At 39.1% G+C, this 22483-nt stretch overlaps 1 protein-coding gene across 2 annotated transcripts; it reads right to left on the bottom strand.

Annotated features, from left to right (window-relative positions):
* Positions 1 to 232: 232 nt before the first annotated feature.
* DDIT4L (DNA damage inducible transcript 4 like) lies at positions 233 to 12493 on the bottom strand. 2 transcript variants are annotated; one of them, XM_058429630.1, is made up of 3 exons: positions 12426 to 12493; positions 4247 to 4386; positions 233 to 2529 (listed from the first exon to the last, which is right to left on the bottom strand). In XM_058429630.1, the coding sequence occupies exons 2-3, from the start codon at positions 4335 to 4337 to the stop codon at positions 2039 to 2041; spliced, it is 582 nt and encodes a 193-aa protein (XP_058285613.1). In that variant the 5' UTR covers positions 4338 to 4386; positions 12426 to 12493; the 3' UTR covers positions 233 to 2038. The 2 variants fall into 2 exon arrangements, with proteins under 2 accessions (XP_058285613.1, XP_032034675.1); XM_032178784.2 differs by lacking the exon at positions 12426 to 12493 and adding an exon at positions 4670 to 4835.
* Between the last annotated feature and the right edge of the window lie 9990 nt (positions 12494 to 22483).

Below are 22483 nucleotides of genomic sequence, written 5' to 3'. Positions count from 1 at the left end.
CAGGTCCAGAGTTGGTGGGCTGTTTTTACTACCAGGCAAAATAGCTGCATTCACTGTTAACCCCAATTTTGCCAAATGAGATGAAGGCACAACCCACTTCTATCAGGCCCATAAGGAATTCTGATATAAGGTTTATAATGAGCCATCCCTACTTACAGCCCCTGTAATTGCAGCCCTGATCCTATGACCACTGCATCAAGTAGGGGAAAGAAAAAAAAAGAGGACAAGAGAATTAAAAATATATAATGCTTTATTGTCAAAAATAGACAAACTTTAATTTCCTTTAACAGGAATATTAATTTAACAGCCTTCCATAAGCCATCACCATTTTGTAAGCATAACAGGCAAGAGAGTCAAAGGTAACTGTTAGTGGAAAAAAGACAACAGTTCTACATCCATGCCCGAGAAGCCTTGCCCAGTCAGTGGTGACAACTCCAGGACAGCGGCAGAAACATAGTGAACCTTTGGAGCCTAACAATAGACACACAAAACAACGTTGATTTATCTTGGCCCAATTCTATAAAGATTGGCTTTGTAGTATCTTTCCAAGCATTTGAAAAGTTTAGTTTGTTAGAACACTTGCTAATTTGAACAGTGACATTTTAGGTCACTTATAGTATCAGTAACAGGATCACACCTGTTTTTCAGTAACACCAGGATGAATACATCTGTCCCTACACCAGTCTCCAGCATGTGAAGTGGAGCTAATAGCTAGGGCAGGAAACCTGAATAAGCTCCTTATCCATGACCCACAGCAAGGATATGAAAGCCTTGCTGAATTGAACATTGTTGAGTGGAGGCTAAATTCTCTCATTAACATAAAAAAGGAAAGAGATAATGATCTACTTAGTTGGAATAAGACAAAAAATAAGGCCTTTATTATTCCCTAGTGACAGGTATCCAAGGTGGAAAAAATCTGGGTGCGTGCATGGTTATCTGGACTGTGAGTTTCATCCTCTAGGCTGTACTATAAACCATATCTCCATAGCCAATGCAGACTTTGTAAATTGACCCGTTTCAATAATTCAAAGTGGTAGTATACTGCTACTGCCCTTGACAATTGGGGTTAAGGAGAGATAGTTCAATTCCCAGAAAAGCCCAGAGATGAGATAACACTGCCATGGTGAAATGGTTCATCTGAGATTAAGCACATGTAATACTGAAAAGAGGATAGATTACTAAGTGAATCAGAGAGGGACTAGGTCTCAGAACTAATTTCCTATCCTCACAGGTATAAATCATTCACTCAATGGAAGAGTAATCAACTACACACAAAAATATCAGTTCAATATTTTGCATTTTTCTAGTTTAAAGACAATATTCAACACTTAAGAACAAGGGAAACTGAGCTTATAAAGGCATCTAAAACAACACCATGGTTACTGAAATGGCAGCACAAGCTTTTGTTGCCTCTTTTCAACATTAGAGTAAGGAAGTCACCAAGAAACAGTGAAGCAGTTCCATTACTGCCGTAATATTTCTCATTCACTCTTACCTAGGGTTAAGCTTTAATTAAACTCACCTACTTAATCCTACCCTCCTGTCTAAGAACCCTTCAAATTTGAGTCAGGAACTGGTGGTGTGGGCTTCTGGAAGTTTTGATAGGCTAAGTATCATTTAGTAAGATTCTGTGATTTAAAGAATCACTCTGAAAACTTACAGAAAAAAAGCCATATGAAAATCAAACTAGGCAAATCTGGTTTATATAGTCTATTACCAAGCCTACCTGAAACAAAATTGTGGAATCAAATGTAAAACTCAAATGGGCTTCTACTTTTGCTTACCTATTCATCCCATTCAATTCCGTACAAAAATGGGATCTATGCAGAAAATGTACACTATTTTGAATCACTTCTCCGAAGGCCAGAAAATCAGCCTGTTAGCTGCAGTTGCTATGAATGTGAAACACAGAAAGAAAATTGACTACATTTGGGGTTTCTTATTGAGGGCAGGTGGGGCAAACTACAAATGACTTTAGCTGACTAGCTGAATAGTTTTACTACCCAATCATGAAATAACCTTTATATATTTTCCCTTTTTAGGACCCTTCAATCACTGTTGTTCCAATCAGTGAGTAAAGTTTTTTCTTAACAAGTCGAAATCCTGAGCTTAGGATCAGAGTTCTCCTGAAACCAGAGGAGAAGTGACCTCTACTAAAGAAAAAGTCCCTGAAGCTAGTCCATGAGCAGTTCTCCTGCTTAAACACAAGTGTAAGCTCAAAAGTAGGCACCACGCTAGAATCACACACAATCCTATCCAGCTTTTTACATACATTTTCAATTTCCAAGTTCACGTGCATAACACAACCTCGCAAGCCACAGGGCTCCGTCGAGGAAAGCCGCAGGACATCTTGAGCAATTCTCTGGGTCAGTTTCTCAGGGACAAGGACCTTTGAGCAACCAAGTTTAGTTTGCTTTGATTTGGACAGACAGTTCTCCAGCATTTTAACCAAATTCTGGCAAGTTGATTCCTCAAATATTACCTCGTTGAGGTTGGGTTCAGGAACAACATAATCCCAGTAGTCAAAATCTGTAAGAAATGGGAGTTTTCTTTTTAGATACAGAAAAAAAAAAAAAAAAAGAGTAGAAAAAAACACCAAGATATCAACATCGGTTATCTCTATCTACCATGTCTGCCTTTTTCTTGTATTTGTTTCAGAGTCGGCTGACCTCAATTAGCTGTTAACTAGCTAGGTAATATAGCAAATAATTTAAGCTCTCATGAATGAAAGTTCATGTATGAAATAATGGTTGAGATAAATCGAGTGCATAGGCTATAACCACTTTTCTTTAAATTTATGTGTACACAAAACACACACAATCGTAAAGACTATGCATCAAAAATCTACTTGTGATTATCCCAGATTATTGGTGATTTTCTTTTCTTTCCTGCTACTTGCTTATGGGGGTTTTCTAATTTTGTTTTACAGAAAACACGCATTACTTCTGGAATAAAAAGTTATAACTTTGTTTTTTGGACTAAGGGGTTGTTACTTTCTAACTCTAGGAATACATGTATTGTAAAATAAATAAATAATTTTTACTATTATGCTTAAAGTCCATGAACTTGAAGAGTTATCTTGAAGATCTATCAAATTTGTGTCTTTCTTTAAGTCTTTACTGGAGTGGCCTGTAGGTCCCAATTTTAGCTTTAACCTCTTTAATTAAAAATTGCGCAGAGAAGACCTTTGAGGTTCATGAGGATATTTATAACCGGCTGGGTGGTTTTTCTTAGCCAAGCAAAACAAAATAGTCCTAGGGAAATAAAATTAGATTGGCTCAAAGGAAAAGAGATAGCTCTGCATTTGGTCACCTACACCTCAAATTAATCCTACCCCTTGGCAGGATGCCACACCACACGGAGTCAAATGAACAAGGTGCAGGCAGATGCCCTCCCAGCTCCTCTCCCTAAGCCTACTCCACCTTCATCTGCTACTGGCTTTTCCTCTCCACTTCATGTAATTTTGGAGTTCTGGCCTATAAATTAGGTCATCAACCACTTCACCTTGAAAGGAGAAAAACACGAAGAGCTTAAGCAGTTTATCTGTGCTCTTACAGCTCTTTAGTGGCAGAGCAGTGTGTTCACTTAGAAACTACTGTTAAAATTGCGAATGACAGCAAGTCAAGCACCGCTGCTGTTCAACAGTTTCCTTCTCACATTAAAAATGGAATAATGGGTATATCCACGACTGAAAATCCTACTCAGTAATAAACATGAACACACTGATTTAAGCAACAACATAAAAGAATCTTAAAAACATTAGGCTGCGGGAAAGAAACCAGACACAAAAGAATACCTACTGTAAGGTTCCACTTACCTAAAGGCAAAACTAACTTGGAACGATAAAAATCAGATCAGTAGTTCCCTGGAGTCAGGGGAGAGTGAGGAATACCTTGCAAATGCGTGCGTCGGAATTCAGGGGGGAGGGGTGATAATTGATTACAGGGTAAATACATTTGCTACAACACACATAACTGTTCTTCACAATCATGTAAGATACTGAACTTAATCCCAAAGGGCCTACTGGCACCAGACTAGAAAGATGCAGCCCTCGGGTATTCTACTTTTGCTACTTTTGTTTCTATCATGGAGAGAAGATGTTAGAAAATTTGGAAAGGAGTCTCCTCAGATGGATTTTGTGGCACTCCCTACGTAGAAGTAGGGGAGGAAGTCGAAAGCCCGCCCACCATAGATCGAGAGGCACCGACCTTGGGAGGGAAGAAGGGTGGGCAGCGGGGACACTCACCACTTAGCAGGCTCTCTGGGTGATAGCGACAGTCCAGCAATTCTGAAATGCTGGCCGGGTTCTTGCTGCTCAAACTGCCAGTTGCAACCATGGTCAACGGCTCTGTTTCCCTCGCGAGGCGCAAGGGCCTTTCCTGAGCGCTGGAAAAAATGAAGCGAGAAGAGACGGATTTGCAAAAGCAGGCGAGTCGTGCAGAGGCTCCTAAAATGCCCGGCATCGCGGGAGCGAACTAGCGGAGGAACTCCTTTGCCAAAGGGGAGGAACCGGCCTCTGCAACTCAATTTGACAAAGCCCTGGGAGCGGAGCCGCCAACTACAGCCGCAACCTGAAACTAACCCAACAGTTCGCAAAACTTGGAAGCGACCTGCCCCGCGGTGCGCCCCCCGGCCCCGCTGTCCCCACCAAGGCCGCAGCTTCGCTCACCTGCCGGGAGTTCCCGGGGACCGACGCGCTCGCTGCTGGGTAAACACAGGCAGGTGCCTTCTTAGGAGTCCCCTCTCCTGGGGACTCGATGACCTGCAGACCCCAGCAGCCAGCGGCACCCTGCTCACCCCTCCCCGACCACCCTACGCCGGCTCCTCTCAGTAGCATAGCCTCCGGGGCAGCAAGAACTTTATAGGTCCAGTCCCCACCCTGCCCAGGCCCGCCCACCTGCACCGCCCCTTCCCGGCCGGCGCCCCGCCCCTCCCCTCCCGAGTCTGGTCCCCTTTCAACCCCTACACTTCCAGGGAGCCTGAGCCTAGCCGCAGGGAGTTGAGGATAAGCCTGTGGTAGGGCGGACACCTGTTGCTTCCAGGGTAGAACTCAGGCCACTGTGACCGCAATTCCGGGTGCACGACTCGTCAAAGCCTGAACCTGATTCTTCAGTGCGACCCCTCCCCGAGCGTCCGCCCTTTCACACTCAGGCTGTTCCCGGCAGCGGGAAGCTTTAAGCGATCTGTGTATTTCCTTGTCCTGAGGCTTTGCTGTGTCATCCTGAACACTTGGTTTAAATCTGTTGCAACGTCCACTGAGCATCATTTATGCACTTATTTCTGGCCTCTAACCCAGTCAACTCTACTCTGCCTCCCAGGGTTCCTGTATCCTCCTCTGCTGCACATGGTCAGATCTAGTTTTCCTTTCCCGCATCGAAGGCTCGCCAGCATTTTAAGAAGGGCCTTAATGACCCCATGCACTCCGTGGCTCCCTGGCATCATTCGTGCACTTACATCTGTGGCTAATGCGTTTTCTCCGCAGGAAGGGTGAGCCTGGCACTCTTCTAATTAGACCTTGCCCCAGAGCGCAGGGAGCTTGAATTGAGCGGGAGTTTGCCAAGAAACACACAACACCATTAGTAGGATATAAGGTACTCCTCTATCCGTGCATCATTGAGAGCAACTGTCATTTCCGGAGGCAGAAGTTTCTGGCGAGCCCTGTTGGGAAGATCTTTGGTTTGGGATGTTTTGAAGAGGTTTCAGAGACTGAAGATAAAGAGTTTTATATTCTGCTGGGGATCAGCAGATAATTCCTGTGAGGGCTCCGTGTGGTCCTGCACAGGAACACACAGAGGGGCAGAGGAGCCCTGGAAAGAGGCAACATGCCCTCACAACCCATGAGCAAGATGCCAAACCTGATTTTTTTCTTCCAAAGTTATTAAGCCACGGTTTTCTCGCTTTGGTGTGCCAGTAGGAGATGATCTGTTCGGAGAGTCAGCTTGGGGTGGGTTAGGGGATACCTGGAGGGAGAAGGTTGTTCCTACAGTAGAGATCCTAGTGTTGGCTCCCAGGTCCTCTAGGATTATGTGTAGAAGGATTTGCAGGTTAAAACCTTGAAAGGCAGTTTCAGCTGTCCTGGCATAAAACTCTTAGAAAAACAACAACAGAAGGGGTATAGAGGGTGTGATAAACAGATCAGTGGGAGGACATTCGGACGCAGAGCAACAGAAATTAAAGCCAGCTTGACAGTCCATTTTTAACTCAGTTCAGGCAGCTGCACTGCCTGAAGGTCAGGCGAGCCAAGGAAGGAGCTGCTGATAGGCTGGTCTTTGAAGGCCAGTTTCCACTTCTACTTCAATGAACAGAAAAGTGGAAAATAAACAAGCCCATTTAAGCCAATTAAAAAGCGGTTTCAGTGGCTAGCGTGTTCAGGACCAATGCATGGGCCCATGGTCAGGTGTTGGATGCCAGCTGCCTGACAGTCAGTCCCTGGGCAGGCCACAGAGCCTCTTGTCCTTGTCTGGGCAGCATTACTAATGAGGCTGCCACTTAACCTGCCTCCAAGGAGAATTATTAGAATTAATAAAATGAGTGGTCTGAACCAATACTAGCGAAATAAAGAAATTACTTATTTCAATTTCCTTAGGGTATTTAGGCATAACTCATAAACTAAATGCCCCCATAGGGCCAGAAAGATTATTGGAACTTATAGAAAGTAGTAGTTGCTCTTGGCTCACCTGACTAACTGAAATTTTGCAAAGCCCTTTGGGATTTGACTTCAGAAAACAATTTACTTATGTACAAAAGACTTCAAATAATATCTTCTTGGCTGAATGGGCCTTGCTCTCAGGACTTATAGGGCATAAGGAATGATTGGGGTAAAACACATACCTGGAATAATTAAGAATGTCCTTTTTTATCTACTTAAAAGTGTAGAAAATCCATTCTATCACCAGTTTGTATCTTCACAAGGTTAAACAGAGCTGATTTTTTAAAAATTTGAAGCATAGGGAAGAATTAGGAAAAACTAAGTGCCATTATAGGCTGAGTGCAAGGTGACATAGTCTATCAGATTTCAGAAAAATGTGGATACAGTCAATTATTTATAACTGAAAGTTCCTCACATTGGGGAACTTCAGGTGTTTATTAAGTGCAGTGATAAGTTTGTTTTATTGCTCTTTCATTATATCCTCTAACTAATATAAACAGTTTGTAGGAGTGCTTACTGGAAATAGTTGTGATGAATAGAAAATCTAGTCAGTTAAATAATTTGATTTCCTTTCATACACCAATGTATTATGAGAAACTATCTAAATCATAGGCAAAGCCTTTAACGTAAGCATGCTTGCTTTTTTATTACTATTCCCAGTCCTTGGCAAATAATGATCTCTTCCATAGTGACATACAAATATCATTAAACAAGTATATGGATTTTTCAGTCTGGTTTCTTTCACTAAGAGTGATAACATTTGAAATTCATCCAGATTGTTGCGGGTATTGGTAGTTTCTTTTTTGTTTTGTTTTGTTTTTAATTTCTGAGTACAGTTTCATTGCACAGCTATGCCACAATTTGTTTATCCATTTACCGGTTGAAAGACATTTCAGTTGTTTCCAGTTTTTGATATTAAAGATAATCTCATTATGTATACATTTGCTTAAAGGTTTGTATATGAACATAACATGTTCATTTCTCCGGGATAAATACCTAACAGTGAAATGCTGAGTCTTATGGTAAAGTGTGTTTAATTTTATAAGAAACTTAGCTAGGTGTGGTGGCATGTGCCTGTAGTCCCAGCTACTACAGAGGCTGAGGAAGGAAGAAGCTCGAGCCCAGGAGGTCAAGGCTGCGATGAGCTGTGATGGCGCCACTGTACTCCAGCCTGTGAGACAGAGCAAGACCTTATCTCAAAATAATACTAATAATTTCATAAGAAACTGCTAAAATGATTTTCAAAATGGCTGTTCCATTTTGTCTTCCACCAGCAATGTATGAGTGTTCCAGGTGCTTCATATCCTGGCCAGAACTTCATGCTGTCATCTTTTAATTTTTTGTTTTTAAATTTAGGCCCTTTTAATAGAATGTAACAGTAGCTCATTGTGGCTTTAATTTTAATTTCTCCTACAACCCCTGTTGTTCAACATCTTTTTATAAGCTTATTTGCCACCCTTATATCTTCTTTGGTGAACTATATACTCAAATCTGTTGCCTATGTATTTTTTTTTTTTTTGAGACGGAGTCTCACTCTGTCACCCAGGCTGGAGTGCAGTGGCGCAATCTTGGCTCACTGCAAGCTCCGCCTCCCGGGTTCACGCCATTCTCCTGCCTCAGCCTCTCCGAGTAGCTGGGACTACAGGCGCCCGCCACCACGCCCGGCTAATTTTTTGTATTTTTAGTAGAGACAGGGTTTCACCATGGTCTCGATCTCCTGACCTCGTGATCCGCCCGCCTCGGCCTCCCAAAGTGCTGGGATTACAAGCATGAGCCACCACGCCCAGCCTGCCTATGTATTTTTATGGAATTATTTGTTTCCCTATTATTGAGCTTGAGAGGTCTTTATGTGTTCTGGATATAAGCCCTTTATTAGATACGTGTTTTGCCATGGAAATGTTTTCTCTAAGTCTGTGGTTTGTGTTTTTATTCTGACAGCATCTTTTGGAGAAAAATTTAAAATTATGACAATGTCTAATTTACTATAATTTTAAGGATCATATTTTTGGTGTCATGTCCCAGAAATTTTTGTCTAAGGTCACAAAGATTTTTATTGTAGGTTCTCTTCTGTGTGTTTTATAGTTTTACATTTATGAGTATGATCTATTTTAGTTACTTTTTGCATATGATACAAGGTCTGAATTCGAACTTTTTTTTACATATAGATTTCCAGTTGTTCCAGCACCGTTTGTTAAAAACCAATGCTTTTTCTATTGAATTGCCTTTTGCATTTTTGTGAAATCAATTGCTTATGTATAGTTACTGTGTTTCTAGTATTTATTCTATACCATTAATCTACATGTCTGTCTTTTCACCAGTATTATACTCTGTTATAATACATCCTGAAATCAGATAGTGTTGAGTCTTCTAAACTCAACACTATCTGATTTCTCTGAGTTCTCTTTCAGAAGTATTTTGACTTTTTTATTCTTATGGATTTTCATATATATTTAGAAACAGCTTGTGGATTTCAAAAGAAAATGTCTGCTTGGATTTGAATGGAATTGTGTTGCATCCAGATCACTTTGAGGAAATTTGTATCTTAATTCTATTGAATTTTCCAACAATAGACATGATGTAGCTCTCTATTCAGCTCTTCTTTGATTTTTTAAATAGAGATTTACAGTTTTTGGCACAGAATCTGGATATGTTTTGTTAGATTTATAGCTAAGCATTTTATGTTTTTGATGCTATTTTAAAATTACAATTTCTAACTGTTTATTGCTAGCATATGGAAATAAAATAGAAATACAGAAATACTATCTAGAAATGCAGAACTGCAATATACAAAATAAACTTGACCTTGTTTTTTTTCCTCTTGCTAATATCACTTATTAGTTCTACTAAGTTTTTGGTAAGTTCTTTGAGATTTTTCTCCACAAGCAACCACGTTCTCTAAAAATAAGGACAGTTTGGCCGGGCGCGGTGGCTCACGCCTGTAATCCCAGCACTTTGGGAGGCCGAGGTGGGCGGATCACGAGGTCACGAGATCGAGACCATCCTGGCTAAGACGGTGAAACCCTGTCTCTACTAAAAATACAAAAAATTAGCCAGGGGAGGTGGCGGGTGCCTGTAATCCCAGCTACTCGGGAGGCTGAGGCAGGAGAATGGCGTGAACAGGGGTGGGGGGACGGAGGGGATGGGGGTGGGGGCGGAGCCTACAGTGAGCCGAGATCGCGCCACTGCACTTCAGCCTGGGCGACAGAGCGAGACTCTGTCTCTAAATAAATAAATAAATAAATAAAAATAAGGACAGTTTTAGTTTTATTTCATTCATTCCAATCTGGATGCCTTTATTTTATTTTTTTCCTTTTACTGCACTGACAAGGACCTCAAGTACAGTGTTGAATATGAGTGGTGAGAGAGGACGTACTTGCTTTGTTCTCACATTCAGAGGGAAAGCATTCAGTCTTTCCTTACGAACTGAGAAGTTAGCTGGAAGTATTTCAGAGATGCTCACTATCAAGTTGAGGAAGTTCTCCACTATCCCTCTTTGCTGAGAGGTTTTATCATGAGTGGATATTAAATTTTGTCAAATATTTTCTCTGCGTCTTGTGAGATGATTATATGGTTTTCTACTTTAATTTATTGATATGGTGAATTATATCTATTGATTTAAAAATGTTCAACCAGATTTACATTTCCTGACATATTTAATCACGGTATGTTATCTTCTTTTTACTCTTGAATCCACTTGCTCATATTTTGTTGAGGACTTTCACTTCAATTTCAGTAATATTCCTCCTGTTTCATGAGGAATATAATTGGGAGTTTTCTCTCCTTTCTTCTTTTCTTGTAGTATCTTTGTCTGGCTTGGGTGTCAGTACCATGCTGGCCTTATTAAATTATTTTTATACAGTGTTTCTTCCTCTTGTATTTCCTGGGAGAGTACGTAGAATTGGTGTTCATGCTTTTCAGTTTAATTTTAAATACCATGTCCTTGGAAAGATTTTCCTAACATTCCAATCTAAATTAGATTCCTTCTATCTTTTGGTGTCTTTTTTCTTTGTACATTTTATTATAACTTATAATTATAAGTATATACATATAATTTAGGCTTATTTCTGTAATGTTTTCATCTTGTTCCAAGAGTCCAGGCCCATTTCTTTGTTCACTATGATATGCTCATTGCTTTGCACAGTGTCTGATACTTAATAATTATTGGCTGAATGGATAAATCAATCTCTAGAGTTTAACAAATGTCATTATTTATTATTACAGAGGTATTATACCCATAATTGCTTACTATGTATGTGTGTAACTACTGTAGTGCCAAGGAAAGCACTTAACACACAATCTTAATGGGTAGTAAAACAACATAATGTTGTAATATAACTAGATAATCACTTACATAGTTGTAGAGTTAGAATTTCCATAAATTACTTTAATCCTGATAAAAATGCTTTTGTGCTTTGTCATGTGTTTTGAAACAAAAACACAAAATTTTTTAAAATGTTAGATCTCACATTTAGCCTTAGGAGGAAAAAAAGAATAATTTAGTAGAAATGAGATTTTAGTTATTTAGCTTTCAAAAATTAAATATGACAAATTTAAACAAAGAATTTATGTTATACAATACTTTGAGTATTTTCTAACTTTATTTCTTTTTTCAAATAAAATCTACAAAATATGCTTTGGTAACACAGATAGCAATTGGTCAGAGCAGGAAACTACGGAGCATATGGTCCCAATTTTGGGGCACAGAAGCAGCCTTACCTGCTGAGGCATACAAAGGAAAAAGATTAAGGAAGTGTTTACAATTCTAGTGGCTTCCATTTCAAATAATTTTTCAACTTGTTCCCAGTTAAACAACTGCTGGAAGTTCTCTTTTCCAGCAGCATCAGTAGTTTTGGAGGGTAGAAGAGAAATGACGCCTATGGTTAGCTAATTGAACATGCCATAGAAGCGTTATATGAAGTCGAGTCTACAGCTGTCTCTTTACAATTTTAAGTTCAGCCTAAAGGCTTCTCTGTACATAGTGAACTGTAACTTAATTAGACGTGTAAACAGCCTATAACCTACCCTTGTACCAATCACTGAGTTTCAGCCAATCCAAGGCAGAAAACTGTTAAAACCATGTTTAAGTAAGGCAAATGCCAAGCTGTAACCAATCCAGCTGTTTTTGTACTCCACTTCCATTTCCTCACATTTTCCTTTTTCTTTCCATAAATATTCTTCAGCCATCTAGTGCTGGAGTATCTCTGAACCTATTCTGGATCAGGGGCTGCCCCATTCCTGCATTGCTCTTTGCTTAATTAAAGTCTGTTAAATTTAATTTGTTTAGATTTTTTTATTTTCACAGAAGAGACCATGACTATATTAAAAATAAAGCAAAAGACCCAAAATCTAAATTAAAGCCAAAGTGACTTTCCCTTGCCAGTTGAGTTTCATTCATTCATTCTTTCAACAAACACAGAAGGCGTAATATGTATGAAGTGCTATGACAGAGGACGGAGATTAAATGGGGAGCCGAATAAATGTAGTACTTGTCTTCACAGAGCTTGCAGTTTAGTGGGAGAATATGAGAAACATACAGGAGATAACAGCAAGTGATGTTAAGTTCTTTGATATGGGATGTGCAGGGATTACAGTCATACAAATAGGAGGACTATTCACTTAGGTAGGAAGCGGTTATTTGGGGAAAGGTTCCCTATTTAAGCTGATGTTTGAAAGATGCATAGGAACTAAGTATATGAAAGGAGGTGAGGAGTGGAATAAATGTTATGCACAGAAGAATCAATACTGTTAACAACAACTAGTATTTGGGGGCACTTACTAAATGAGGTACTATGATAAGAATTTCATATGAGTAGTCGTAATCTCATTTGATCTTTACAATGACCCTATGACTTGGGTGTTACTGTTATAAATTTAGAAATGAGGATAAGGAAACCGGGTCACAGAGAGTTTCGAAACCTGCCTCAGGTTACACAGGTAGAGCCAGGATTTGAAAAGTGTTGCTCTGTGAGTGGCTGGTTTCAGGAGGGAAGTTCAGAATAGCTGAAGTGCATGATGTGGATGAATGGAGGTTGTTAGAGGAGGGGAGAGGGGAAATGATGAGAAATGATGTTGGAAAGGAAGGATGTAGAGGTCAGATTCCAAAGGGCCTTGCAAGCCTCATAAGGGAGAAACTTAAATATCACTTAAATGGTAGCCATCCTATCCGCACTTTAAATTCCTGCTTCAAAAGTATTTCTGGAGCTCCTTCATCATACTTGATGTAGTGAAGAATATAGTCCTGGCTCAGCTGCTATGACTTAAACATGACAGACTGTATTCCAGTACAGACCGATTTTGGTTGAGGAGTTTTTACACCCTAGAGTAAAATAATCAGAAAAAAACTTCCTTATATGAACTTATATCTTCCTGACAAACAGCATTCATTGACTATGGTTCTTTTTGCTGAAGTATATTTCTCTCATTTTGATCTTTGGGTTAGATAGGACACAATGGACTGTTCTTTTTTGTTGTAAGTCTACCTCACAAATAATCTGTTACAAAAAATAAGGTATTACATTGTGTGAATGTTTAAATGTAATTTACAAAGTAAGTTCAGGTTCAAAATTTTCCCTATATGTAACCATTATATTAGAATTCTCTTTTTGAGTGGGAGAGAAAGGGGAGTTATTTTTAGTATGGAGGTGTTTTATGCATGAAAATGACATTTTTCAAGTATATTAATGCAAATGATCAATTGACAAAAAGTGTGGTGTTCTGAGGGATTGGGGGGGACTCATTAAATCAGGAATGAGCTAGTGGGTACAGGAGGCTATGTTCTTAACCCTAGCCAATCATATTATACTCAAAGAGCCAGGAAAAAGAGTATACGTATTAGGGTTCTCCAGAAAAACTGAACCAACAGGAAACAGAAAGAGAGAGAGAGAGAGAGAGAGATAGATGAGATGATCTATTATGGGAATTAACTCATGGGATTATGGAGGCTTTTCTGAAATGAAATGGAAGTTTTGTCTTTGTGTTTGCTTGAGTACCTGCTTGGGAACCCTGACCTTAGTTCTAGGAATGCAACAAATTCTAATTTTTGGATTGCTAATTCAGGATTAAAGAAAACCTTCTACATTTCCACTTTATGATCAACCACCTTAAATGTTGATAAAGGAACCTGTAAAATTATGAGTGAGGTGAGGGGGAAGGGTAAATATGGAAAAAAGAAAGGTAGTTTCCCTTTGTTTGTTAGACTTTCATTTAGTTACAGGGTTTATGAAGGAGCCAAGAGAGTCAAGGCAGCTTTATACAAATTGAGCTGTCACATTCATTCACTCATACACTAGAGTTGCCACTTAAAAATATTTTAAAAAAAATGTTGACCATCTAACAGGACTAGTTGACTCAGCCACCAAGTTACCAAATTCCTTCATTTCTGGAACAATTCCAGCATCTGAGAATTTGAGTTTTTCTAGAAGTCAGCTTGGTAAAAGTGGATCAGTCCCCTGGGACTTTGTCTCCTCTTGCAATAGGAAAGCCTTGATGTGACACAGCACAGTTGGTCTCCTTATAGGTCCACTGAAGTCCATGAGATACAGCAGAATTTGCCAACACTATTGGTGAGTATTTGTTCACTTTGGGATCAAGACACCTTGTGAGTCTCTGCATATGGCATCATTCTTCAACAAATATTTTGCATCTAAACAGGGAGAGCCCTTGGTAAAACCATGAAGTAGGTGAACTTTACCTTTGGCGAACCTCTACACTTCTTCTCTATGCAACCTGGGGTCCTGTGACATTGTAAAATATGTATTTGGCTTTTGACTCTTGTTTCCTGGCATGCAACTTCTAAAATGCTTAGGTCCTCCAGAGTGATGGTGTTTGTGTATGTTAATGATTAACTGATGGCTGGATGCCCTTAGGTAGCTTTAGGATGGGAGTTGTTCACCAGAAAGACCAAGGATGGATTAGAGCGTTGGGACTTTCAGCCCCGCCCCTGACTTCTGGGGAGGACAGAGAAGCTGAAGTGCTGTGAGGTAAAAACAACTCAAACTGCATTTTTCCTCTGCTCTCACACCACAATAACCACAATCAACACAGAAGACTTCTGTGACCAGTGTATGGGTTTTCCCCCACATATGAATTCCACAGCAGACATCAGCTAGGTGCCCTCCAATTCAGTTGCCAAACTATCTACTGGAGACAGCCAATGGCCAATGGTTTAATCAATCATGCCTATGCAATGGCATAAAAACTCCATAAAAACTCAGAAGGAAGGGATCAGAGAGCCTCCAGAGAGTTGAACGCATGGAGGTTCCTGCAAGGGCCTGCACGCAGGGAGGGCATAGAAGCTCCACGCCCCTTTCCCCATACCTTGTCCCATGCCTCTCTTCATTGGTTTCCTTTGAAAAATCCTTTATTGCAAACCAGTAAATGTATGTAAGTGTTTGAGTTCTGTGAGCTGCTCTGGCAAATTGATCAAGATCAAAGAGGGAGCCTTAGGAGCCCCAACTTGAAGCCAGTTGGTCAGAAGTTCAAGAGGCCCGGACTTGAGACTGGTTTCTAAAGGCAAGAGGGTGGGGGAGCTGATCTTGTGGGACTGAGCCCTCAACCTGTGGCATCTGATGGTGTCTCCAGGTAGATAATGTGGGAATTGAATTAGAGGGCACCTAGCTGGCAGCCGCTGCATAACTGATTGCTTGTTTGGTGTGTGTGGAAGACCTCACACATGTTTGATCACGGAAATTTTCCGTGTTGATTGTGGATGTTGTGGTGTGAGAGCAAAGGAAAAATGCAGTTTGAATTGGTTTGTCTTCACAGCACCTTTCGCTCATTCCCACCCTGGCTTCCTCAGCATCTTTGGGCTTTCTGATCTACTTAGCCTGGGAGTCCCAGCTTCTTCATTGTTGGAAAAGTTTGCATGCCTTTACAGTGCCTCATGCTCCAAGCCTTTCCCATTTACTTCCATTCCCCCTTCAAAACCACCCAGCTTAGCTCCAATCCCTCAATGCTCTTATTTTTAGGAAACAATGGGTAGTACATATCAGATACACTATAATTTCTGTTAACACATTAGATTGCTTATATTTTTATCTCTCTTGCATAATATAATGTCAGCCTAGTTAAAAAGGTAGAAAATTAAAACATTTCAACAAACAAATGGGGAGGGCCTTTATAGGGCATTTGTTTCACATTCTTTAAGTGAATGCCTGCTCCTCAAATACCTAGAACTCATTTTGTGGTTATCTTTCCATTTGTCTTCAAGGTATTTTTGAGCAATTATAATTTAAGCATTTGGGGAGTTTTCAACATAAAGAATAATGGAAAATAAATAATACTTTTACATGTATTCCAGATAAGTCTTCAGGACTAAGAGTCCCAGAGACTATGCAAATTTTGTTCATCAATTTCAGTAGACTTTAAGATAAAAGCTAATCTAATTGTTTTACTTAACAGTTAAGAAACAGGGATTCAGGGATGAGGGAAGTCTTTATTAAGGTCACGGAGATGTTTATTGGCAGAATGGGAACCGGAACTCCATATTAATATGATTGATAGGATATATTTTATTTAAATAAAGATTAATACTTTAAATATTTATTATAAACATTGAGACATATTTCCAGTTATAAAGATAATTGTTTTAACACTATTCTACCCCATTCCATCTATCCTCTAGATCTCTAATTTGCTTTTTAAAATTATTTATTTATTTATTGTATTTTTAATTGGTAAATCATAGTTGTACATAGTTGTACCTATTTTGTGGGGGTACATGTGATATTTCGATGCATGTATACAATTTATAATGATCAGGTCAGGGTAATTGGGATATCCACCACCTGAAACATTTATCTGTTATTTGTGGTGGGAACATTATAATTATTCTATTCTAGCTATTTTGAAACATACAATTCCAGTTTCCTTTTAAATCTAACTCAAAATTCACCTTCCTGTAAGAAAATGTGTGATTACCTTACTTAAAATTTATTCAACTTGACATTTCACCAGACTGTAAGAAAGTAATTTTAGAATGTTTATGTTTAGCATGAATTTATTTATTTAAAGAGAAAGCCACTGTGTCTAGATTGTTTGTCTTATTTTCCCCATAAATAAACATGCTCCTTTTTCACTCCATAATACTCAATGGATGCTCTGAAAATGCTGGTGCCAAAATACTTTTGATTTCTCTCTTTTCCCCATATTGTTTTCTCTATCTTCTTTTTTCTAGGCCACCTTAGTCTGACAGTGGAAGGTATAGTAGAGGTTAAGCGAAACATTCTCAGGGCTGATAGCAGTTGAAAGTAATTTCATCTGGTCTTTTGGAGAGTGTGCCTTAAGAAAGATGGGTAGCTTTTCATGTATAGGGTATTCAAAGCCAAAAAAATGCAAGGAAATAGTCTAGAAGTATAAGAAAACTGCTTGTAAGGGGAGAAAAAAATTCTGGGAAGGTACAAGAAAAAAAATTCTGGGAAGGTACAAAGGCATGAGGGAAACAGTATCCAATTTAGATCAACCTTCTGTCTCCGCCTTTGTATCCCTGCTGTTAAATCAAGAAAATGAGCTTCCAATTTAATTGTGGTATGGGTATGCACCTGTTTAGCTGTGTGTTCCGAAATCTCCTAAATTTTTCCACATCAAATGATTCCTATAATGCCCTGCAAGAATCAGTGCTTCCCAGAAAATCTCAAGCTTACTCCTTGGTAGTTTATTTCTCCCTGGTGGAATTTGATTCACCATCAGATTTATAGTAGGTGTTTTGATTTTGTATTGGTGGCTTGGGCACACAGTACATTTTTCTAGACAGTGTTGTCATGAAATGTGACTTGCAAAACTAAAGGCTGAAACAGCATTTAAAAAAATTCTTTTAGGCAAGAATCAAGATTGAATGTTGTACTATTTTTTAACACCTTTCTCTACCTTTCTTTGCTTCTGTTAGACTCTGAAAAGGGTTTTTGATGCTTAAGAATGAATTGGAAAAAAACATCAGAACAAATAAGATGCAGCATCTCAATTCCCTATCATGAGCTGAGGATGTAGGTTTTAGTCTCTTTCTCGGAGCTAAAACAAACAAACAAAAAAGAAGTGAAAGTCACGCTCATTCAAATTTCTTATTGAATGTAGTATATAGTTCTTGGGTGCTAATTGCCAAGGAACTCCATTTCCCCACTTCTGAGATAACTGGGTACAAGGGATGGGGTGAAGCAAAGATGATTCCCTGTTTCTTTCTTCTCTTCTTTCCTTCTATCCCCAGGGTGCAGGTATCAAGCCAGAAACTTTGTCTAATAGTGCTCAGAAATTATGCTATGAAAGGTGATTGGTGTTAGTAAGATGAACTTGTTTTCTTTTCTTTCTATTTGCTTTTGGTAATAATTTGTTATAAAGAATCGGACTGACCTAAACTTACCTCTTGAGATGGCCAGTAAAAATCATGCACCAGCTTTTCAGAACAAAGAGAGGAATAGTGACAATTGTGAACTTGAAAAGCCTCTAGGATGAAGCCAGGAATTTGGGGGAAAGGCAAAGGGGTTAAAAATATAGACATAATATTGGGAAGAAGGAAAGAAGAGGAAGGGAGGCGAGAGAAAGAAAGACTGCAAGATACTTAACCCAGACAGACTCGAAAGTAATGCTTTTCAACAATGCCTCCCCTCCACTAGACAAAGAGTGACATTTGATCATTTCTGAAGTTTTACTTGGTTGCCACAGCTTGTGTGGGAGGTAGGTGATACTGGTGTCTAGTGAGCAGGGCTGGGAATGCTGCCAATCATCCTTCAAGGTTCAGGATAGCCCCCACAACAGATGTCTATCTAACCCAAATTGCCAATCGTTGTGTCATGGAGAAATCTGCTTTAAACCACCTGAACAGGGATTCAACAGGGATAATAATATTTTAAGCAGCCTTCATGTGTTCATGTGCGTATACAACCAGCATATAGTAGATTATTTTCTTTCTGGTAATGTACTCTACTCACTTTCCCTCCTAGGACTTGTGGGCATAGCTGAAGATTCACATGAGTTTTGTCCCCCCCCACCATTCCTTATCTGAGACTTGATATGTAAGCCTGAGTGCATACACTTTTTTTTTTGGCATATTAAATCTCTTTAGTCTTCCTATGTTATAGCTTCAGCAATTCCATTTAGAGCCTTTTGCCAATCTCACCAGTAGAAAATTAATTCTCAAGAGTGCACTCCTTTAAGCACTGGATTTACTTACTTTTTTCAACAAATATTTACTGAGGGCCTACTCTGTACAGGGCACTGCTATAGATTCTTCACGTACATCAGAATGTCAGTGAACAAAACAAAGATTTTTGTGGATCTTATATTTTGTCAAAGAAGACAGACAATAAACAATAAACATAATAGCTAAGTAAAGGATATGATATGTTAGAAAGGGTGAATAACTTTGTAAAAATTAAAAAAGAAGAAAAAGAAGGTAAGGCAGTGACAGTGGAGCAGGTGGTACACAGTATCAGCCAGGATATCAGGGAAGACCTCAGGGCTTTGTTACTTTTTCTAAGCTGCCATTTCGGTTAGATTTATGGAGAAAAGTGGATGGTACAAGCCAACATTAAGTCACATAGCACAAAACAATGAGGAAAACACCCCCTTGCGACATCTAGCTACATTATAATGTCCCTTTCTCCTCTTCAGTGTCTTTGATTCTGTCCTTTTCCTTTGAATGCCAAAGTCTTATTGGACCAGGGCTCTATGTGATTATTTTCTCTCATATAGATGGTTCCATTAGGAAGTGCCTTCCATTAAAAGCCTCTTAACTGACATTACATAGTAATGATTCTAGGACTGTGCTGTTGTTTGGATTGTTCCTCAAATTAAAAGGGCACAGAAAATAACTTGCTAGTGAGTAACAACCATAAAATAATAGCGGTTCGCAGTGTTCAATGGATAGTTGAAATTGCACATCTAATTCCCTCAATTGTCTCTATGAAAACTGTGTTTTCAGAGTCATAAAATAGCATGGTAGTGTTGTATGCAATCTTGATAAATTAAACACTACCTGTATCTTTCTTTTTTTTGACAAGAGAATTTTCTTTGTTTTCACATTAATCACAAACTTACTTCTAAATGACAACACATGGAAATCTCTAGATTTCTTGGAATAATTATTTTAGAAATCTTATTGGTCACAAATTATCTCTGTTCTTGATGACGGGATAGCTTTGAAAGAATGCAAGCCAATGGCTCTTTATTCTAGCTGACAGCTTTAGTGTAAAATTTCAGCCCGCATATATACAGATCATATAAAATTTTGACTTCCAATTCTTCCAAGTCTTTCAATGTCTTTGTTTTTATTCAGCCAATTTGAATTTCAGGGAGAATTAAGCTGAATAAAACATTTTATGTAAATTTTGTTTGATTTTGCTTACATTTTTACTCCTAATGAGGCACAGATTCTTAAATCAGCCAACTTGAACCAGTACAGCAGAAAGGCGATGCACCCTAACACAGCCAGCTTTTCCTGTTGTAGGGGATTATGTTCTTAAGTAAACCACTTTATTGTTTGTTGAACAAACCTATCTTCCTTAGTTTTGCAGCTTTGGAAAATGGTTCTGATTTCCTGACAGAGCCTTGGTTGTCTAGAGCAGGACTGGGACTGAAGACCAAGTAACTCCTGCCCTTCCCCTTGTATGCAACATTCTCTGTTCCTTCCTTCTGCTGCCCCATTTCCCAGTGCTTTCCTGTCCCTGTTTCTGATTTTTGCCTGTACGCCGTGAATAGACTTCCCACTACATTTTTTATTTTACTCTCCATCTGTAAAAGCTACAATTCTTATGTCTACCATGGGAAAATAGGGCACATTCTTCAAAGTTCAACTCAAAAGCCATCTTCTACTCTTTGCCAAACATTAAGCTGGATGTCACTTTCTTCCTTCAAACTTCTCTAGCATTATTGTGGGTACTGTTTCTGTTGCATCCATTCTCTCTCACTTATTGTTGGGAAAACTTAGGCACATCTTATTTTCCTTTCCAGCCTGTGAGCTCCTGGAAGGTGGAGACTGTGTCATTGTGTATTGTAGAGAGCACAGTTCAGCACCTGGACCAATTAGGAGACTGATTATTTTTAATTGAGTGCATGAGTATAGTATCTTAGGGAATATGCACTCACATTAGCAAAGTGCATTTTCTCTGTTTGCATCTCTTTTATTTCAGATTCCATAGGTAATCTGGAATGGAGGCGTGGAGGTGGAAGTTCTGGACTCTTCTTCTCATATGTCTAGCTAACCTGGTCAGAGGCTTGCCTGAAAGGGCTCTGATAAAAGGAAGCTACACCCAAGATATGAGACAAGAATATGGGACAGTTGGCTTTGATCTCTCAATGTGTTGTATATTGGTTTCAGTGCCCATCTCACAGAAATAAAATACTGCTTTATTCTGCATTTAATTCTTTGTATTGAAAAAGTCTTTATGTAAGAACATAACCGAAAATATACAGTGCTTTTTAAATGAAAATTTTATTGCATTAGAAGGAAATTATCATTAGGTTTCACAGAAGAATAAAAATCTTTATTAGACAGTCAAATGTCCCAAAGCAAAATTTTCTTACAATTTCGTTAGCTATAACTTCATGTTCTAAACTATAATTTGACTCACCAAATGCAATGTATTCATGTAGCTACCAAAGTTTAAGACATTCAGAAGGATAATAATAATAAAAACTACTAAATATCTAAGCAATTTATCCAAAGCAATATGTAATAAATGCAAAAACTACTGCTGTCAAAAATGTATTTGTAAGCATAAATCCAGGAGGAAATGTGATAGGAAAGTTGCAATGTCTACGATACCTGCCATTTTCATGGTAAAACTTGCACACTATTGGGTATGGGGTGCTTAATGATGTTGCATAGGAATTCTCACAGCGTCATGTGCTGAACTCTGAGGAGAGTCTTTTCAGTAACCCTAGAGGGTGTTTCTCATGCCCAATTTATTCATGTAAAGGATAAAAAGCATTATTGCTAGAAGAGAACTTCAGGTTTAGGCAAATGACAAGCCAACGTCTGGATAATAAAGCAGACAGGCAGAATGTGGCAGTGCCTATTTGAGGCAGTCAATTTCAGTAGAAATTCATTAAGTAGAATGCTCCTAAGGGGACTTAGAGCAAGTATGTTAGCAGAGACAATAGCGAAGGGCCTGGGTAAAAGGAAGCAACACCCCAAACAACACTGAAACAAGACAAGAAAACCTGGGGCATGCTTAGGGGAAACTTGAACGACATGTGAGGAATAAGACCAGACCAGAATGGAGACAAGCCCAAGAGCTAGAACTAAGGGTTTTCCTTGACATTTTTGGAGGAGAAAACAGAAGAGCGAGACTGAATTTGCATCCTTTGTAGATGTTCATGTAGACTTATACCTAAGGTAACTCTACCATAAATTGTATATGGTTCTTTGCGCAGGGTATGGATTTACACTTTTCTGGAAATCTTTAGGTCATATCCACAAAGACTCAGTATAAAGAACCATTGTTTCTGATGGAATTAGCTGGCAATTTGAATCAAGATTTTTGTGTGAGCAGAACCAGAGGTAGCAGTTTCACAAATCCAATTAATTCACAATTAAAACTTACAATGGAAATGCAAAGTTTTTATTACATTTATAACTAATTGGCTTTCTTCCAAAATCCTTATTTACTAATAGCAGGAAAGAAAATTAAATTTTCTGTATAGTTTAAAATGTAATTGATCTAATAATTTAAATTTTCAATTTATAAAGTAATCTGCCCAGTTGTTCAGCAGCTTCCCTCTCTCCCTGCTTTTTTTCCTCAGACATATATGGAGAAGGCGTATGACTTATGTGGTCTTGGGTGGTGGAGGAGACTCAGAGTCCTCAAACTAAGGTACCTTGGTGACCTGATATTGCTTGCCTGC

The sequence above is a fragment of the Hylobates moloch genome, unplaced genomic scaffold, assembly GCF_009828535.3.
Source record: "Hylobates moloch isolate HMO894 unplaced genomic scaffold, HMol_V3 SCAFFOLD_2, whole genome shotgun sequence".
Lineage (NCBI taxonomy): Eukaryota > Metazoa > Chordata > Mammalia > Primates > Hylobatidae > Hylobates > Hylobates moloch.
The sequence above is the reverse complement of the archived record's forward strand: the minus strand, read 5'-3'. Positions and strand labels throughout refer to the sequence as shown.